Raw genomic sequence first — 17,457 nt, 5'->3', positions numbered from 1 at the left:
AACTGACCCAGGATCAGCCCGTAAATGCGATTTGACTCAAATTAGACATGCGCTTTGCCACAAATCACAACCAGAGAGAAAGAAACAAAACGAGAGATTTCGCTCGCCAAAATTGTCCAATATAAACCCAAAGCTTTTCTATGGGTTTATTCTGGACCTACAGTAAACGTGTCGCCTGCCTTCGAGCCTTTTGGACAACGACTCCCATTGTTAGGGTGGAGACATGAGCATCTCGTCATTATAAACTCATCTCTGTCACGACTCTGTCCACTTCCTGGTACTCGGTGTTCATTGGCTGTGATTGGTGGAAACAGCAGGCAACATATCATTCGAGGGAACCTACGGAGAGTACCGAACGGAGTTGATCGAATGTAGCTAATCCTAGAAGATAGGGTCTGTTACAAACGCCGAGGTAGGAAAAAGGAGAGAATTGAATGACGGAGTTTATAGAGCAGGACAAAACTGATATTTTACCTGTATTGTTCATAACGGAATGAAGAAAGGACCAAGGCACACTAAAATGAGATTAAAACCTTAAAAACTGAGATTTTTAAAAACGGATTTAACTCTTGGTTAGAATTGAAAGATTTCCAATCGAGCAGGACTGGAAAATAAACATGGATGTCGAAGTAACGATCGCAGTTTTGTGGAATTAAATACATTTTTCTCTCATTTCTTGCTTTAAAACTGCACTCGCTGACTAAAGTTTGTTCAGAAACCATCAATTGATGAAAGGTAAAATTATTTTACTTGCTCGTTTGAATGCAAATAAATCTGATTAAAGTTATGTCTAAAATAACAATCGTTTCTAGTTATCTACCCTTTGAAATATAATTAGAATAAACGTATGTTTCAGTTTTTTTTCTCCAAATCCATTCTTCAGACAGACGTCATCTTGATTCAAGTTTACATATCGACAATCAACTGCAAAGGTGAGAGTGACGGTCTATATACAGTATGCGCCTGTTTACCACCCTGTCATTCATACATTCAGTGTCGAGTTCTGCTTACATTTAGTGGCTACTATGTTTCTCTACTGCAAACAATGTTTTTCTGCAAGTTTGCTTGAATGTTTGCTGCTGTTTGCTGGTAATCACTCTATCTTCCTAATCTCATTTCATCGTTTTACCTTTAAAAAAATGTTTTTTAACTGACAAGTAATTGAAGTTAGTAGCATTTGGATTATGTATTGAAAGCGTTTAACCTTTTTTGATCGTTTTTAATATTATTACCTTCCTCACAAACCCCAACACACATATTCCAGTCATGTGTCTCTCTCCCTGTCTGTCCTACTGTCTGCCGTTGATGCTTTCAACCCAGCCCTATTCTACATGTTAATTTGCTGATTCTTTGCAAACCAATACACATGACCCCCATCACACACAGAGAGAAACATGCACATTCATAGACATTCATGTGACTCAAGCTCCAATGCCCACACAGTCAGAGACACAAGTCTCATAATCAATGTAATTGGATTCATTTCATTTCATTAGTGGAGTGAGACCCAGGATTACACCTGTGTTTGCACGCCTGTGTGTGTGGAAGCAACATAATACTGCCTCAGTCTGTCATGCTGCTGTTAATATGACTTGCTATGCGGTTTGGCAGCCAAGCCGTGATATGATAGGTCAGTTTAGACATGTCCTTTAACATGCTGTCCACTGTTGCTGTCTCTGATTTTGCTTGAGAAAGGCTTTGAGTCACAGCGGGCTATTTTTAGTCTCACTGTGTGTGTTATTGTGTGTGGCCTTTGAAGTGGACAGTATTATTTATTTTTTTCTATGATGATGTCAATGACAGCAGCAACTGGCATTGAGGTTATCGCGTGGCAGATACAAACATGCCAGCAGGATATCTGATACTAAATTCTGTTTAAAATAGGAATTCATAATGACTAAATAGAAATGTTTACAGATGCCATTTTTGGCTTTTCCTTGTGTTTGGTCCCTCTTCCATAGATAAATACTGTAGTTAACCAAACCGTACAACTCTATGCACAAGAACAACTTTAAAAAATATCAGATTTCTTTTTACAAAAACACATTTACTTCAAGGACAGTGCAGATGCAAAGTTTGGTAACAGCGTGACTGTTTGCGCAGTTTGTGCCGTCATTCTGTTACCACACTTTGGGTCTGCACTGTTCTTCAAGTAAGTGTTTTTGGAGAGAGAAATAAATCTGTGGAAATGATTCAAAGTAGGCCTTGTGTATAGAGTTGAATGGTTTGTTTACTTTGCAATCATTGACGTACAAAAAGCATGAGTCTCAGCAGCACTCTTTTATCGTGAAATTGCCCATATAATACATGCTTTCAGATCAACCTGTTTAACACAAAACTGTCAAAAGAAACTAAATTATTTTAGGCAGGAGGGAATGCCCTGTCTATCAGTAGCTGTGCGTGGGTAAAATCACCAGGGAAACCAATCACTATTCCAGCACAATTTCAACATAATCAAATCACCTCTGCTTAATCTAATATAGTGACAACTAAAAGATGCACAAAAATGATTTAGTCTAATCAACGTAAGCTAAATACAGTTGAAGTCGGAAGTTTACATACACCTTAACCAAGTACATTTAAACTCCGTTTATCACAATTCCTAATATTTAATCCAAGTAAAAATTCATTGTCTGAGGTCAGTTAGTATCACCACTTTATTTTAAGAATGTGAAATGTCTGAATAATAGTAGAGAGAATGATTGATTTATTTCTGATTTTATTTATTTATTCACATTCCCAGTGGGTCAGAAGTTTACATACACTCAATTAGTATTTGGTAGCATTGCCTTTAAATTGTTTAACTTGGGTCAAATGTTTCAGGTAGCCTTCCACAAGCTTCCCGCAATAAGTTGGGTGAATTTTGGCCCATTTCTCCTGACAGAGCTGTTGTAACTGACTCAGGTTTGTAGGCCTCCTTGCTCGCACACGCATTTTCAGTTCTGCCCACAAATTTTCTTTGTGATGGCCACTCCAATACCTTGACTTTATTATCTTTAAGCCATTTTGCAACAACTTTGGAAGTATGCTTGGGGTCATTGTCCATTTTGGAAGACCCATTTGCGACCAAGGTTTTACTTCCTGACTGATGTCTTGAGATGTTGCTTCAATATATCCACATACTTTTCTTTCCTCATGATGCCATCTATTTTGTGAAGTGCACCAGTCCCTCCTGCAGCAAAGCACCCCCACAACATGATGCTGCCATCCCTGTGCTTGATGATTGGGATGATGTTCTTCGGCTTGCAAGCCTCCCCTTCTTCCTCCAAACATAATAATGGTCATTATGGCCAAACAGTTCTATTTTTGTTTCATCAGACCAGAGGACATTTCTCCAAAAAGTATGATATTTGTCCCCATGTGCAGTTGCAAACTGTAGTCTTTTTTTTATGGTGGTTTTAGAGCAATGGCTTCTTCCTTGCTGAGTGGCCTTTCATGTTATGTCGATAGACTAATTTTACTGTGGGTATATATATATACTTTTGTACCTGTTTCCTCCAGCATTTTCACAAGGTCCTTTGCTGCTGTTCTGTGATTGATTTGCATTTTCGTACTGAAATACATGAATCTCTAGGAGACATAACGCGTCTCCTTCCTGAGCGGTAGAACGGCCGGGTGGTCCCATGGTGTTTATACTTGTGTATTATTGTTTGTACAGATGAACGTGGTACCTTCAGGCGTTTGGAAATTGCTCTCAAGGATGAACCAGACTTGTGGAGGTCTACAATTGTTTTTCTGAGGTCTTTGCTGATTTCTTTTGATTTTCCCATGATGTCAAATAAAGAGGCACTGAGTTTGAAGGTGGGCCTTGAAATACATCCACAGGTACACCTCCAATTGACTCAAATGATGTCAATTAGCCTATCAGAAGCTTCTAAAGCCATGACATTTTCTGGAATTTCTGGAAGCTGTTTAAAGGCACAGTCAACTTAGTGTATGTAAACTTCTGACCCACTGGAATTGTGATACTGTGAATTATAAGTGAAATAATCTGTCTGTAAACAATTGTTGGAAAAATGACTTGTGTCACGCACAAAGTAGATGTCCTAACCGACTTGCCAAAACTATAGTTTGTCAACAAAAAATGTGCGGAGTGGTTAAATTTTTTTTTTTTAATGACTCCAACCTAAGTGTATGTAAACTTCCCACTTCAATTTATGTGGTTGTCCATGGTTCTGATTTGGAGTGTGTGCGTTCTGTGTGTGTGTGCGTTCATGCAAGTAGAAAAACATGTTGACTCACCATACGTGTAGAGAAATGCCAATGCCATCCTCTGTTTCATGTTGACAAAATGGTTTATCACTGTCATATAGTACACACTGTATAACAGTGTTGTCCTAGGCTACCTGGCTAAAATGCTTGCAAGCTAGCTTAACTTGCATTCATGGGCAACGTTACCTAGTTAACATTAGCCTTCATTTATCTACATATTGAACTTCCATCCTCTCAGGCCAGGGGCACAACAATGTATGACATAGTTGGATCAGAATTGTTATTGGTCAGTACGGAGAATTAAGTAAAACCCCAAGTCCAAATTCCTATCTCCATTCATGGCTAATTTAGGAAAGGACCAATTTTAGCTAGCTGGCTAGCTTGCCGCCAGAGGACAACAACACAACGAGATGAAACAATTACATTTTTCTATCAATGACGTATGCTCCTAATGGGATTTGATAGGAGTGACGCCAAATCCAAGCTGGCCTCCCTTGAGACTTTTTTTTTTTTTTTTTGGTGCACCAGGACCATTCATAGTTGAGCTCACTCAGTTTAGCTCAACACCGATTGGCAAAAAATGTTCTACTTTTTTTGTCAAGGGAGGTCAGATGCTTGCTGGCTTCCCTTGCTTTTAATGGTACAGGCGGCAACAATGTCATACTCGTTAGGACCAGACCGCATCAGATAGATGGGCTACACGTAGAGAGACAGAGGGGCACTGTTTCACTTGCTTGGATGCTTTGTCCTGTGAGAAACATTCATTCTCTTGCAAATTGAAGGAAAATAATTAAACAGAGAGACAAAATAATGTATTCTTTATTTTTTGGGGAGTCAATATTTTTGTGAAGCCTGGCTTTCCTTGGCATCCATGAACACATGCCACTGCTGTCTATACAGTTAGTAGCCTAGGAGGGGGAAACATTGGTTTGACTATAAGAGATTATACAGTTATCTCCCCCTCCCACTCTGGAATCTATTGATTCCCTCACTCTATTCAGTAAACAGTACAACACACCTGACTCATTGTCTCTGCTCTTCCTTTATCAGATGCTCTCATCAACATAAATTACATTATCGATAGCTGTGGTTGATGGTTCCAGTATCTCCAATAATCTCTGGAAAGTATCAGACTGAATGTCTGCACTGTTTATGCACGGTATCATTAATGTGGACATAAAGGAAATGTTTTCTCTCTGTACCCTTTTCTCCAGATGAGTCGTCTGTGGAGGCGTGACGTGCCCCTGTCTGAACGACTAGGTGTTGGTGTTGGAGAGGAATACCCCCTGCGTGGGGCCCCTGGTCCCCCTCCCACCATGGACTTCCCGGGCCCCAACATCTCCTGGTTCCCAGAGACCCCCCTGCTGACCCTGGACCAGCCCACCTTCCTGATGACCCCCGCTGCACAGGCCGTGTCGGGCTTCTTCGTCTGGACTGCCCTGCTCTTCACCTGTCACCAGGTAATAAAATACACATTACACACACAGATGCACACTTCCCCACATCTCAAAACACACTCATTCCACTAAAACTGAACACCATTTAGAGTTTCTATTGAATCTCCAAATGGTATGCCCAGGCTCGGGGGTCTAGGTGTTGTCTTCCCCTGTCGGCCCTACAGTGTGAGGAGCTTGGGGTGATTCTGGAGGAATAGATGCATCTGCTCAGTGCTCAGTCAGAGAGCATAGGTTGCCTAGCAACAACACACAATCCCTGTTTGTTTAACTGAAAAACCCAACACACAACTTCACCCACCTTATGCAAGGTAATCCCTGTCCTACTGTCTGAAATGAGAATGTCTGGTGGCTTCTTTGTTTGGGTAGAGAAAAGGGGGCTAAACTGAAAAGATGCCAAGGATGGTGTGTCGACCATATAATTAGGAATTTGAATGCTAGAATGAACATGAACCTTTTTTTATGGCGGTCCAAAGATCAGCCATGTTGGTCAGGGAGTTGGCCAACCATGGTCTGCCAGTGTTGTGATAAGATATTGTGGAAAACAATGAATGCGAAGAATTTAGCTGCACTATATGTCTGTTAGCTAGCCAGACTGTTTTAGAGGAATGATTCCATATATTTTTTTAATGAACTGCCAATATGCCAACATTCCATTCAAACAATCCTGTCAATCCACAGCCATAGCCTGGCTCAAAAAAGTATTGACATTGTATCATACACTGCTCAAAAAAATAAAGGAAACACTAAAATAACGCATCCTAGATCTGAATGAATGAAATATTCTTATTAAATACTTTTTTCTTTACATAGTTGAATGTGCTGACAACAAAATCACATAAAAATGATCAATAGTCACACTCAAAATTGAAGTGGAAAACCACACTACAGACTGATCCAACTTTGATGTAATGTCCTTAAAACAAGTCAAAATGAGGCTCAGTAGTGTGTGTGGCCTCCACGTGCCTGTATGACCTCCCTATAACACTTGGGCATGCTCCTGATGAGGTGGCGGATGGTCTCCTAAAGGATCTCTTCCCAGACCTGGACTAAAGCACCCGCCAACTCCTGGACAGTCTGTGGTGCAACGTGGCGTTGCTGGATGGAGCGAGACATGATGTCCCATATGTGCTCAATTGGATTCAGGTCTGGAGACCGGGCGGGTCAGTCCATAGCATCAATGCCTTCCTCTTGCAGGAACTGCTGTCACACTCCAGCCACATGAGGTCTAGCATTGTCTTGCATTAGGAGGAACCCAGGGCCAACCGCACCAGCATATGGTCTCACAAGGGGTCTGAGAATCTCATCTCGGTACCTAATGGCAGTCAGGCTACCTCTGGCTGTGTGGCCCCCCAAAGAAATGCCACCCCACACCATGACTGACCCATCGCCAAACCGGTCATGCTGGAGGATGTTGCAGGCAGCAGAACGTTCTCCACTGCGTCTCCAGACTCTGTCACATCTGTCATGTGCTCAGTGTGAACCTGCTTTCATCTGTGAAGAGCACAGGGTGCCAGTGGCGAATTTGCCAATCTTGGTGATCTCTGTCAAATGGCAAACGTCCTGCACGGTGTTGGGCTGTAAGCACAACCCCCACCTGTGGACGTCGGGCCCTCATACCATCCTCATGGAGTCTGTTTCTGACCGTTTGAGCAGACACATGCACATTTGTGGCAACAACATTTGAGACATTTACGGTCTGTTTACATATATTTTAGAGGCTATTTATACAGAAAATATGTATAAAACCTGTATTTATAATTTTACACTTAGTGTACAAAACATTAGGGACACCTTCCTAATATTGAGTTGCACTCCCTTTTGCCCTCAGAACAGTCGGGGCATGGACTCAACAAGGTGTTGAAAGCGTTCCACAGGGATGCTGGCCCATGTTGACTCCAATGCTTCCCACAGTTGTCAAGTTGGCTGGATGTCCTTTGGGTGGTGGACCATTCTTGATACACACGGGAAACTGTTGAGCGTGAAAAACCCAGCAGCATTGCAGTTCTTGACACACTCAAACTTGTGCGCCTGGCAACTACTGCCATAATCCGTTCAGAGGCACTTAAATGTTGTCTTACCCATTCATCCTCTGACTGGCACACATACACAATGTGAACGCCTTCTTTAACCTGTCTTCTCCCCTTCATCTCGACTGTGGATTTAACAAGTGACATTCATAAGGGATCATAGCTTTCACCTGGATTCACTTGTGTCATGGAAAGAGCAGGAGTTTCTAGTGTTTTCTACACTCAGTGTATGATAATATTTTAGGTTGAATATAATTCCATTACACATTTTCAGATGCATCACATACTTTAGTTTTCCTGCATAAGTAAAAGCAGGAAAAGCATCACCTATGCCACTACTGTCATTCATTCCAATTAGACTCATTTTGAATTTCTCCCTGACCAAGATGGTTGCCATTTTGCCCCATTTTGGAACGTTGGAGGGTTTATGACCTAGTCCCTCTAATTGAATAGGATCTCTGTGGTGTAGGCATCACTGTGTTCTTCTATGAATTCCCACTGCTCTCACTCCCATTTCTGTCTCCCTCAGAGGCAGGATGTTAATTAGTAACAGGTTTAGAAAGTATGCAATGCTGCTTTTGTGTCTTGTAAAATGGGACAATAGAAATTTATGTAAACATTAAACTCTATCCCCCTCTATTTGTTTCTCTCTCTCATTTAAATATATAATCTCCTTTCCATCCATCTTTGCTTTTCTCTCGCCCTCTCAGATCTACATGCACCTGCGGTACTACAGTTCTCCTAATGAGCAGAGACACATCGTGCGGATTCTCTTCATCGTGCCCATCTATGCTTTTGACTCCTGGCTCAGCCTCCTCTTCTTCACTAACGAGGAGTACTACGTCTACTTTGACACTGTCCGGGACTGCTACGAGGGTAAGAGACTACACATGAGTTGAACAGAAATGAATGGCTTTACCATGCCGATCAGCTTTGTTGTGATACTTCCTCACCCAGTGAGCCATACTGGTTGAAAAGATGTCTTTTCAATCAGTTTTGCTCCCTGGGCAGGCTGTCTTTGGCCTCCAATGTCCACATGTGGCTGTTTATCTAATCCACAAGGGTGTGTGTGCGTGTGTGTGTGCGTGCATGTTGTTTACCAGTGTGTGGGAGTCATGGTGCGGCTCCATGGACAGATGGCTAACTGCTGATCTGCCTCTGTGCTGCCTCTTGTTGTTCTGGGGCCTGCCCAGATTTCTGGGTAGGAAGAACCTGTTGCATAGCAACCGTGTTCACTGCACAAGGCATCCCTAATGATGAGGTCTCACCCCAACATGCTGGTACACACACAGAGAACAGAAGACAGAGTCAGCTGTTTATCTGATATGGCTTATGCAACATTCATAGTCACAAGGGATACAATGATGAATATCACACATTTTATAAAGGCCTAATGTACTTGTAAAATACCTTTCAACTTCTAGATACTGGTACTCTGTTATCTATGAATTTGGTCTGGCGGTCTGTGGGCTAGTCTGGTCTAGTGTGTTTGATGTGGTGTCACCCCAGGTCGGTTCTGTTCCTTAATGTCTATGTTTCTGTCTGTCTGTGCATGTGTTAGTAGAGCTGTGCTGCAGAGACAAACAGAGAGTGAGGGTGATGATGAGAGTGAGACAGCAGGTGAGAGACAGGGTGCGAGGGATGGAGAGAGATGACAGAATAGCTGATGCCAGTGCTTCTGCTGCAGAGAAGAAGGTGTGTTTGGCAAATGGGATCTCACAGCAGCTCTGTTCCCCTGGGTGTACAGGCTAAATATAGAGCTGTACACTGTAACACACACTCCCACACATTCTCATGCAAGTACCATCACTCACTACACAGTCACACACACCCTCACTTAACGTTACAAGTCACCAACATCCACTCTGGCAAATACCCTCCCATATGTTATACACCAACACACTCGCTTACTGGTTCAATACACACACGACACACACTCTCACAGAACTGCTGAGCAGGGAATGAGAACTTTAGAATCCCCCTTCAGGGGTTAATAGAGAGTATAATTGTGTATTAGTCATACAGTGAGTGCCTCAGGGTTGGACCTTTCTTCATCTCAGTCATACTAGTCACATTGATGCAATACAGACAGACACATACAGTAGCAGTCAAACGTCTGGACACCTACTCATTCCAGGGTTTTTCTTTATTTTTACTATATTCTACATTGTAGAATAATAGTGAAGACAACAAAACTATGATATAACATGTATGAAATCAAAGTTTTAAACAAATCAAAATATATTTTATATTTGAGATTCCTCAAAGTAGCCACCCTTTGCCTTGATGACAGCTTTGCACTCTCTTGGCATTCTCTCAGCCAGCTTCATGAGGTAGTCAATTGGAATGCATTTCGATTAACAGGTGTGCCTTGTTAAAAGTTAATTTATGGAATTTCTTTCCACCTTAAATCATTTCAGCCAATCAGTTGTGTTGTGACAAGGTAGGGGGTATACAGAAGATAGCCCTATTTGGTAAAATACCAAGTCGATATTATGGCAAGAACAACTCAAATAAGCAAAGAGAAATGACGGGCCATCATTACTTTAAGACATGAAGGTCAGACAATACGGATCATTTCAAGAACTTTGAAAGTTTCTTCAAGTGCAGTCTCAAAAACCATCAAGCGCTATGATGAAACTGTCTCTCATGAAGACAGCCACAGGAAAGGAAGACTCAGAGTTACCTCTGCTGCAGAGGATAAGTTCATTTAGAGTTACCAGCCTCAGAAATTGTGGCCCAAATAAATGCTTCAGAGTTCAAGTAACAGACACATCTCAACATCAACTGTTCAGAGGAGACTGCTTGAATCAGGCCTTCATGGTCATATTGCTGCAAAGAAACCACTACTAAAGGACCGCAATAAGAAGAGACTTGCTTAGCAATGGACATTAGACTGGTAGAAATATGTCCTTTGGTCTGATTCCAAATGAGAGATGTTTCGTTTCCAACTGCCATGTCTTTGTGAGATGCAGAGTAGGTGAACGGATGATCTCTGCATTTGTGGTTCCCAGAGTGAAGCATGAAGGAGGTGGTGTGGGGGTGCTTTGCTGGTGACACTGTCTGTGATTTATTTAGAATTCAAGGCACACTTAACCAGCATGGCTACCACAGCATTCTGCAGCGATATGCCATCCCATCTGGTTTGGGACATCTAGTGGGACATCATTTTTTTTTTTTCAACAGGACAATGACCCAGCACACCTCCAGGCTGTGTAAGGGCTATTTGACCAAGAAGGAGAGTGATGGAGTGCTGGTCTCCACAATCACCCGACCTCAACCCAATTGAGGTGGTTTGGGATGAGTTGGACCGCAAAGTGAAGGAAAAGCAGCCAACAAGTGCTCAGCACATGTGGGAACTCCTTCAAGGCTGTTGGGAAAGCATTCCAGGTGACGCTGGTTGAGAGAATACCAAGAGTGTGCAAAGCTGTCATCAAGGCAAAGGGTGGCTACTTTTTGAAGAATCTCAAATATGAAATATATCTTGATTTGTTTAACATTTTTATTTTTTTTGGTTACTACATGATTCCATAGGTGTTATTTTATAGTTTTGATGTCATCACTATTATTCTACAATGTAGAAAAAAGTACAAATAAAGGAAAAACCCTGGAATAATGAGTTGGTGTGTCCAAACCTTTGCCTGGTACTGTAGGCCACAGACATGCTATTGGATGCATACTGTAGGATGTCTGTCAAAGGTGAGAATAAAGCACATCCATATGTGTTTACTTTTATTGTTGTTCCTTAAGAATAAAGCGAGTTGGTGAAGGGGGTGTGCGTGCATGCGAATACACTGTGTGACTTTACAGTTTCATAGAGCCCCTGGTGTAGTGAGAGTTGGTAATCCCTTCCTGCTTTATTGACCTGACACAGCCCATCAGTCACACTGCAGACACACACACACACTGCGTAGAACAGAACGTGCACATCCGGAACACAGACTGCAAAGTCACTGCCACCTGCTCCAGTATGACTGGTCTAAAGACATGACATTTATCACTCCCCAAGGAGGGCAGACACTGCTTCTCAGTCACTGGTTATATCATATGGATGGGTCAATGCCATTGCTAGTAGTGCTGGCAGGCCACTCAGAGGATTTATAGCTCAGTGGGTCTGTGCAGTATGCACAGAGATCCTATAAGCTTTAGTATCTTGATTATACTGAACAAAAATATAAACTTAACATGTAAAGTGTTGGTCCCATTTTTCATGAGCTGAAATAAAAGATCCCAGAAATTTCCCATATGCACAAAAAGCTTATTTCTCTCAAATTTTGAGGACCAATGTGTTTACATCCCTGTTAGTGAGCAACTTTCCTTTTCCATGACAATCCATCCACCTGACAGGTGTGGCATATCAAGAAGCTGAATAAACAGCATGTTTATTACACAGGTGCTGGGGACAATAAAAGGCCACTTTAAAAAATGTGCAGTTGTCACACAACACAATGCCACAGATGTCTCAAGTTTTGAGGGAGCGTGCAATTGGCGTGCTGACTGTAGGAATGTCCACCAGGGCTGTTGCCAGAAAATGTAATGTTCATTTCTCTACCATAAGCCACGTCCAACTGGCCTCACGCCCCTGCACAGTCATGTGAAATCCATAGATTCGGGCCTAATGAATTTATTTTAATTGACTGATTTCCTTATATGATCTGTAACTCAGTCAAATTGTTGAAATTGTTGCATGTTTTTATAATTTTTTGTTTAGTGTAATTCTATGAGTGTCTGGTCTGATCAACCAGTTAGAACAACACCTCCTGTGGGCAGGAAGTAGAGGCCTCCCTTGGGTCTGTGACAACTCAGCACAGGAAGTCAACGAGTGGCTGGGTGGTCTGGTGTTTGTTGCCTTTTTTTCCCATTGCCTTTGATATGACAGTCATTGGCTTATCTTGTCTCTTGGGGTAATGGAAGAGTGCTGGGTTTTAGATCTTTTTCCATGTCCATATTAGGTGGTTAATATACTGTACACAATATTTAGATGTAAAACATATGTCTGAAAAGTTGACTTCTTAAACGGTCCTTTATTGACTCTGTGTGTGTCTCTCCTGTGCAGCGTTTGTCATCTATAACTTCCTGAGCCTGTGTTATGAGTACCTGGGAGGAGAGAGCGCCATCATGGCTGAGATCAGAGGAAAACCTATCGAGTGAGTCTCTTCTTCCACTCTGTGTGTGTGTGTTCAACATGTATTTAACGAGCGTTTTCCTGCGTCCCCAGGTCCAGTTGTATGTATGGTACGTGCTGTCTCTGGGGGAGGAGTTACTCCATTGGGTTCCTGCGGTTCTGTAAGCAGGCCACACTACAGTTCTGTGTGATCAAACCCCTCATGGCCGTGGTCACAGTCATCCTGCAGGCCTTTGGAAAGTACCGTGATGGAGACTTCAAGTAAGCCACTGCTTCTTGTTATGCAATCGTTGAATATCTCATACAATTTTTATAAGATGTATACATCTATTTTTTTATTAAAAGACTTTGATTACCAAAAAGATGTGGTGCTTCTGTGTAGATGGTCGCAAATCCAGTGATACAGATTTGTCCTAATGTTGGTTTACTCTCAAATCTAATCAACAGTCTTGTCCCTGTCTGTCCTCCTAGTGTGAACAGTGGGTACTTGTATGTGTCCATCGTCTACAACATCTCAGTCAGCCTGTCTCTCTACGCCCTCTTCCTCTTCTATTTCTCCACCCGGGATCTGCTCAGCCCTTACAGACCCTTGCTCAAATTTTTCATGGTCAAATCTGTCATATTCCTCTCTTTCTGGCAGGGTGAGAAGCACAAATAAACACACACACACACACACTAAACATCTAAATACAGATATACATTTTTAGGTTATTGAAGCACTGTAGGCAATTTGAATATGAGTAATGTCATTCATATCATATTACATGCCAAGTCAATATCATTATACTATAGTACTGTAGTCATTCTCCACATATGTTTATTTACCATCAGGCATGTTGCTGGCCATCCTAGAGAAGTGTGGGGCCATCCCCAAAATCAACTCACCCGAGGTGTCTGTGGGAGAGGGAACGGTTGCCGCCGGTTACCAGAACTTCATCGTCTGCATCGAAATGTTCTTTGCCTCCCTGGCCCTGCGTCATGCCTTCACATACAAGGTCTACATGGACAAGAGGCTGGACTCTCTCTCTCAGGGTAAGGAGACTGAGTTTTAGCTGTATTATATACTGTGGTGACAAATTAATAAAAATATTTAATTGAACCTTTATTTAACTGGACCTACTCGACATTGGTCCAGCTCATGGTACTCATATGGTATACAATCTTTGTAGAACTTCTCTAGATAATATGATCACGTCTTCTCTTTTCACTGACTCACACTCCCTTTCTCTCTATTCCCTTGTCAACATACATTTCCCACTTTGTCCTCGTCCTCGCCGTACCCCTGTACTTCCTATGTTGTGGCACTTTTTCAAATCTTTATTTCCTTTATCTCCTCCCATTCATCTTTGGTTTTGGAATACCTCCTTTTCCTCGTTCTTTAAAAAAAACTCATTGGTCATCCCTCTTCGTATTCTCTGGGTCATTTTGTTTGTCTTATTCTTCCTTCCATATCCTTGTCCCTTTTGTCTTTCTCTTTCCCCATGCTGCGTTATCAAGGCCCAGTTCCTATATATGGAGAGTATGGTAGGTCTACCACTGATTTTGTTTCTTCACCATCTTTATGGTTCTTTCTACTTTTTACAATCTTATGTTCAATGCTGTGCTCCTTTTTTGTCTTACTTTGAATGAAATGTTGCTTTCTGTGAAATCAGTGGTTGTTATTGTTGCTGTTTTTACATCCACTATAGCAAGCTTACAAAAGTGATTTTCCACTGTTTAGGTTTCACATTATTCACAATTACTACACAACTCTTACTTTACCTTTTTAAAATATTTTATATATTGTCCTTTCCTCCATCCCCCTTCTCCCAGGTCGCTGTGCCCCCATGAAGAGCATCTCCAGCAGCCTGAAGGAGACAATGAACCCTGGAGACATGGTCCAGGATGCTATCCATAACTTCTCCCCAGCCTACCAGCAGTACACCCAGCAGTCCACCCTGGAACAGGGTCCCTCTGCCCCGCCTGTGTCCCGCACACACAGCACCATCAGCACCCGCGACAATGAGAAGACTCTGCTGCTCAGCTCGGACGATGAGTTCTAAGTTAACACACACCAGTCCCAGCCAATCACCTCTTTACTGACTGTTGCGGTAAGGTGCAACCCCCTGGTCTTCCTCATGTAGTACATGTCCTATGGAGGATTGGCAGGGGATGTAAGGTGTGTTAGGGGTTGGTAGGTCAATACAGGACCATGTGACTTAGCCTGGTCCATTTTAATATGCTCTACTACACACATACTATTTGCACAAAATCAGGACTATACAGGAACTATTGATAGAGCACACACTTAGTGGGAACATGCTGAGGTACATTTTGGTTGAAACCATTGTCTAGAAAAAAAATTTTTATGGGAATTTGAGGATTTTCTGAGACAGAATTGTACACTTATTAGAGATTTTATTTGGGGTTTGGATAAAATGGATTGTATGGTTAAAAAATGTGTGTGCTTATTAGCTAACATCCCCTGAAGAAGACAGCCCATACCAGATTGATATTAGAGTACTCTAGCTATGTGTGGCATTTGATTTGGCTTATTTGGTTTTTAGTTTTAAGACCAGGCCATTCTCAGATCTCTGTGGTGGCCATGTTTACAGTGGGTTTTAAATGGGCGGTGTGAGGGGGTGGTTTAGGGCAGAAGCAGCTCTGTGGACTGGAGAATGGTGGTGTTGTCATTGATTCACTAGGGACATGGGATGGCTGGGGGATGTGAGGGGAGGGCAGGGATAGTGGTTGGTTGGACAGCACTTGAACAGATTACAGATGAAGAGAGACCTGCTCCAGTGTGTAGCAGACAGGCAGGGTGAGGGCAATCGAGCAGTGTGATAGTCTGGATTATACTGTTGTAATTGGGGCATTATTCGTATGGTGAGGATTAGGCCATGCTCTAATCCAGCAAGGCTCATTCTGCCAACCGACCTCTCCTGGCCTCTAATGTATGTTAGGAAAAACGCCTTTGGTGATATCTGTGCGATCAGAGTACGTAGACACTGCAGGAATATAGGTAAATGCTATTTTTAAATACTTACAATTCCAGTTACACTTTTTTTTTGCCTGAGATTGTCTAACTGGATGCAAAAAAAACAACAAAGATTCAGCTTTGTAATGAAGTGTGGGTCAATTTTAGACTCACTTTTAGTGTCGTATAGACGTTTCCATTACACAGAAGTGGACGTTAAGTGCTTACAGAGAGAAGGTATTGCGTTATACATAGTTTAGCTTTGAGGTTATTGTAGTGAGTCATACGGACAGGCTGCCATTATACAGTAAAGTCATAGTGAGTCACTGCTGCTCCATGCTCAATCCTGCCACCAGAGAGCAGCAAGGAGTCTATTATATTTGGTCAATTTATAGACGCACACACCCTTATCTATCAAACACAGACCGATCATGGTCACACATTATGTTTGTAGCCTACACATTCTGTCTGCTAGAGAAAGGAATGCTTTATCTTAGTAGAGTCCCAGCCTCAGTCTATGCTGACCCCTCCCTCAACTTATACTGTGTGTGAGAGAGCTCGGCCCTATTCATGTAGGCAAGACATTATCCAGAGAGGCGAGTAACTATTCGGGATGTCAATATTTCCCATTAAAGTATAGTCAGAATGTCTGCTTTATTTATATTTTTGAGGCCAGTATGTACCGTGTTATGGAACTACACTTATTATGGTTTGTCTACTGTAGCATTCTGTTGAATCCTTTGCCATGTTGAATAAATTATGAGGGTTTGGCCTCATCCCCAAACATTTCCAGTTTCTGGTACAAAGAGAAAGTCCCCACAAGACCATTTCATTCTCCAGTTCTTCTTTTTCTGATATCTTCTCTCTGCGCTCTCTTTATCTAGGCCTAGGGTGTATCTTGAGATGTATAAGACTATTATTGCTAGACATAAGATGATGTGCATACAGTTTGAAATAATATACTGGAGAAATATTTAGTGATGTTGATGTAATAATGACAGTGATGTAAAACTCTGATTAAAAAGGCTTAGTTTTGTTACTGTCATTCCAGTCATTCCATAAACCATTTAGAAAATGTTTTTGATGACTGCTTTATTTTGTCTAGTTCTTTTGTATTTTGTCAAAGCTGCTGATATGCTCCTATTTTTAGTCTAAATGAAATTCAGACAAAATAAAGATATTTCGTCTTGTCATATTATTCTATTTCATATTAAATGTTGACTTTTAGATGTCATGATTATCTTAAATATAGTTCCAAATCACACGTGTGAAAGGGTAGGATACCTCTCATTGGGAAGATTTACTCATGTCTGCAAAGTTTTGCATGTTTGCTATTCTTCTCTTTTTTGCAAGTACATTTTACATAAGTTTACTGTACAGTACATATTGCTTATTTTAACCTCTCTACTCATCAGTATTTCTAGTTCCCTAAAGAAAAAACCTATCCCTGCTAATGTACACACACACTTCTCCTTTCTGCTTCCCTCTCATACATTGTAGCCTGACAGTTCGGAAGAACTGGCCAAAACAACATAATCAAAAACTACAGTGCATTCGGAAAGTATTCAGACCCCTTGACCTTTTCCACATTTTGTTACGTTACGACCTTAATCTAAAAGGAATCAAATTGATGTCCTCATCAATCGGCACACAATACCCCATAATGACAAAGCAAAAACA

At 41.7% G+C, this 17,457-nt stretch overlaps 1 protein-coding gene across 3 annotated transcripts; it reads left to right on the top strand.

Moving 5' to 3' along the window:
- The first annotated feature begins 342 nt into the window (after positions 1–342).
- Positions 343–16,970, top strand: LOC135523698 (transmembrane protein 184B-like). 3 transcript variants are annotated; one of them, XM_064950532.1, is made up of 11 exons: positions 343–412; positions 707–735; positions 884–932; positions 5,427–5,672; positions 8,407–8,572; positions 12,753–12,843; positions 12,915–13,082; positions 13,293–13,462; positions 13,653–13,853; positions 14,319–14,345; positions 14,634–16,970. In XM_064950532.1, exons 4-11 carry the CDS (start codon positions 5,427–5,429, stop codon positions 14,861–14,863), a joined length of 1,299 nt encoding a protein of 432 aa, XP_064806604.1. In that variant the 5' UTR covers positions 343–412; positions 707–735; positions 884–932; the 3' UTR covers positions 14,864–16,970. The 3 variants fall into 3 exon arrangements, with proteins under 3 accessions (XP_064806604.1, XP_064806602.1, XP_064806605.1); XM_064950530.1 differs by having other exon boundaries at positions 857–932; XM_064950533.1 differs by lacking the exon at positions 14,319–14,345 and having other exon boundaries at positions 348–735; positions 857–932.
- Positions 16,971–17,457: the final 487 nt, after the last annotated feature.

The sequence above is a fragment of the Oncorhynchus masou genome, chromosome 31 (genome assembly GCF_036934945.1).
Source record: "Oncorhynchus masou masou isolate Uvic2021 chromosome 31, UVic_Omas_1.1, whole genome shotgun sequence".
In the NCBI taxonomy this organism is placed as follows: domain Eukaryota; kingdom Metazoa; phylum Chordata; class Actinopteri; order Salmoniformes; family Salmonidae; genus Oncorhynchus; species Oncorhynchus masou.
This window is presented reverse-complemented; position numbering and strand designations above follow the sequence as displayed.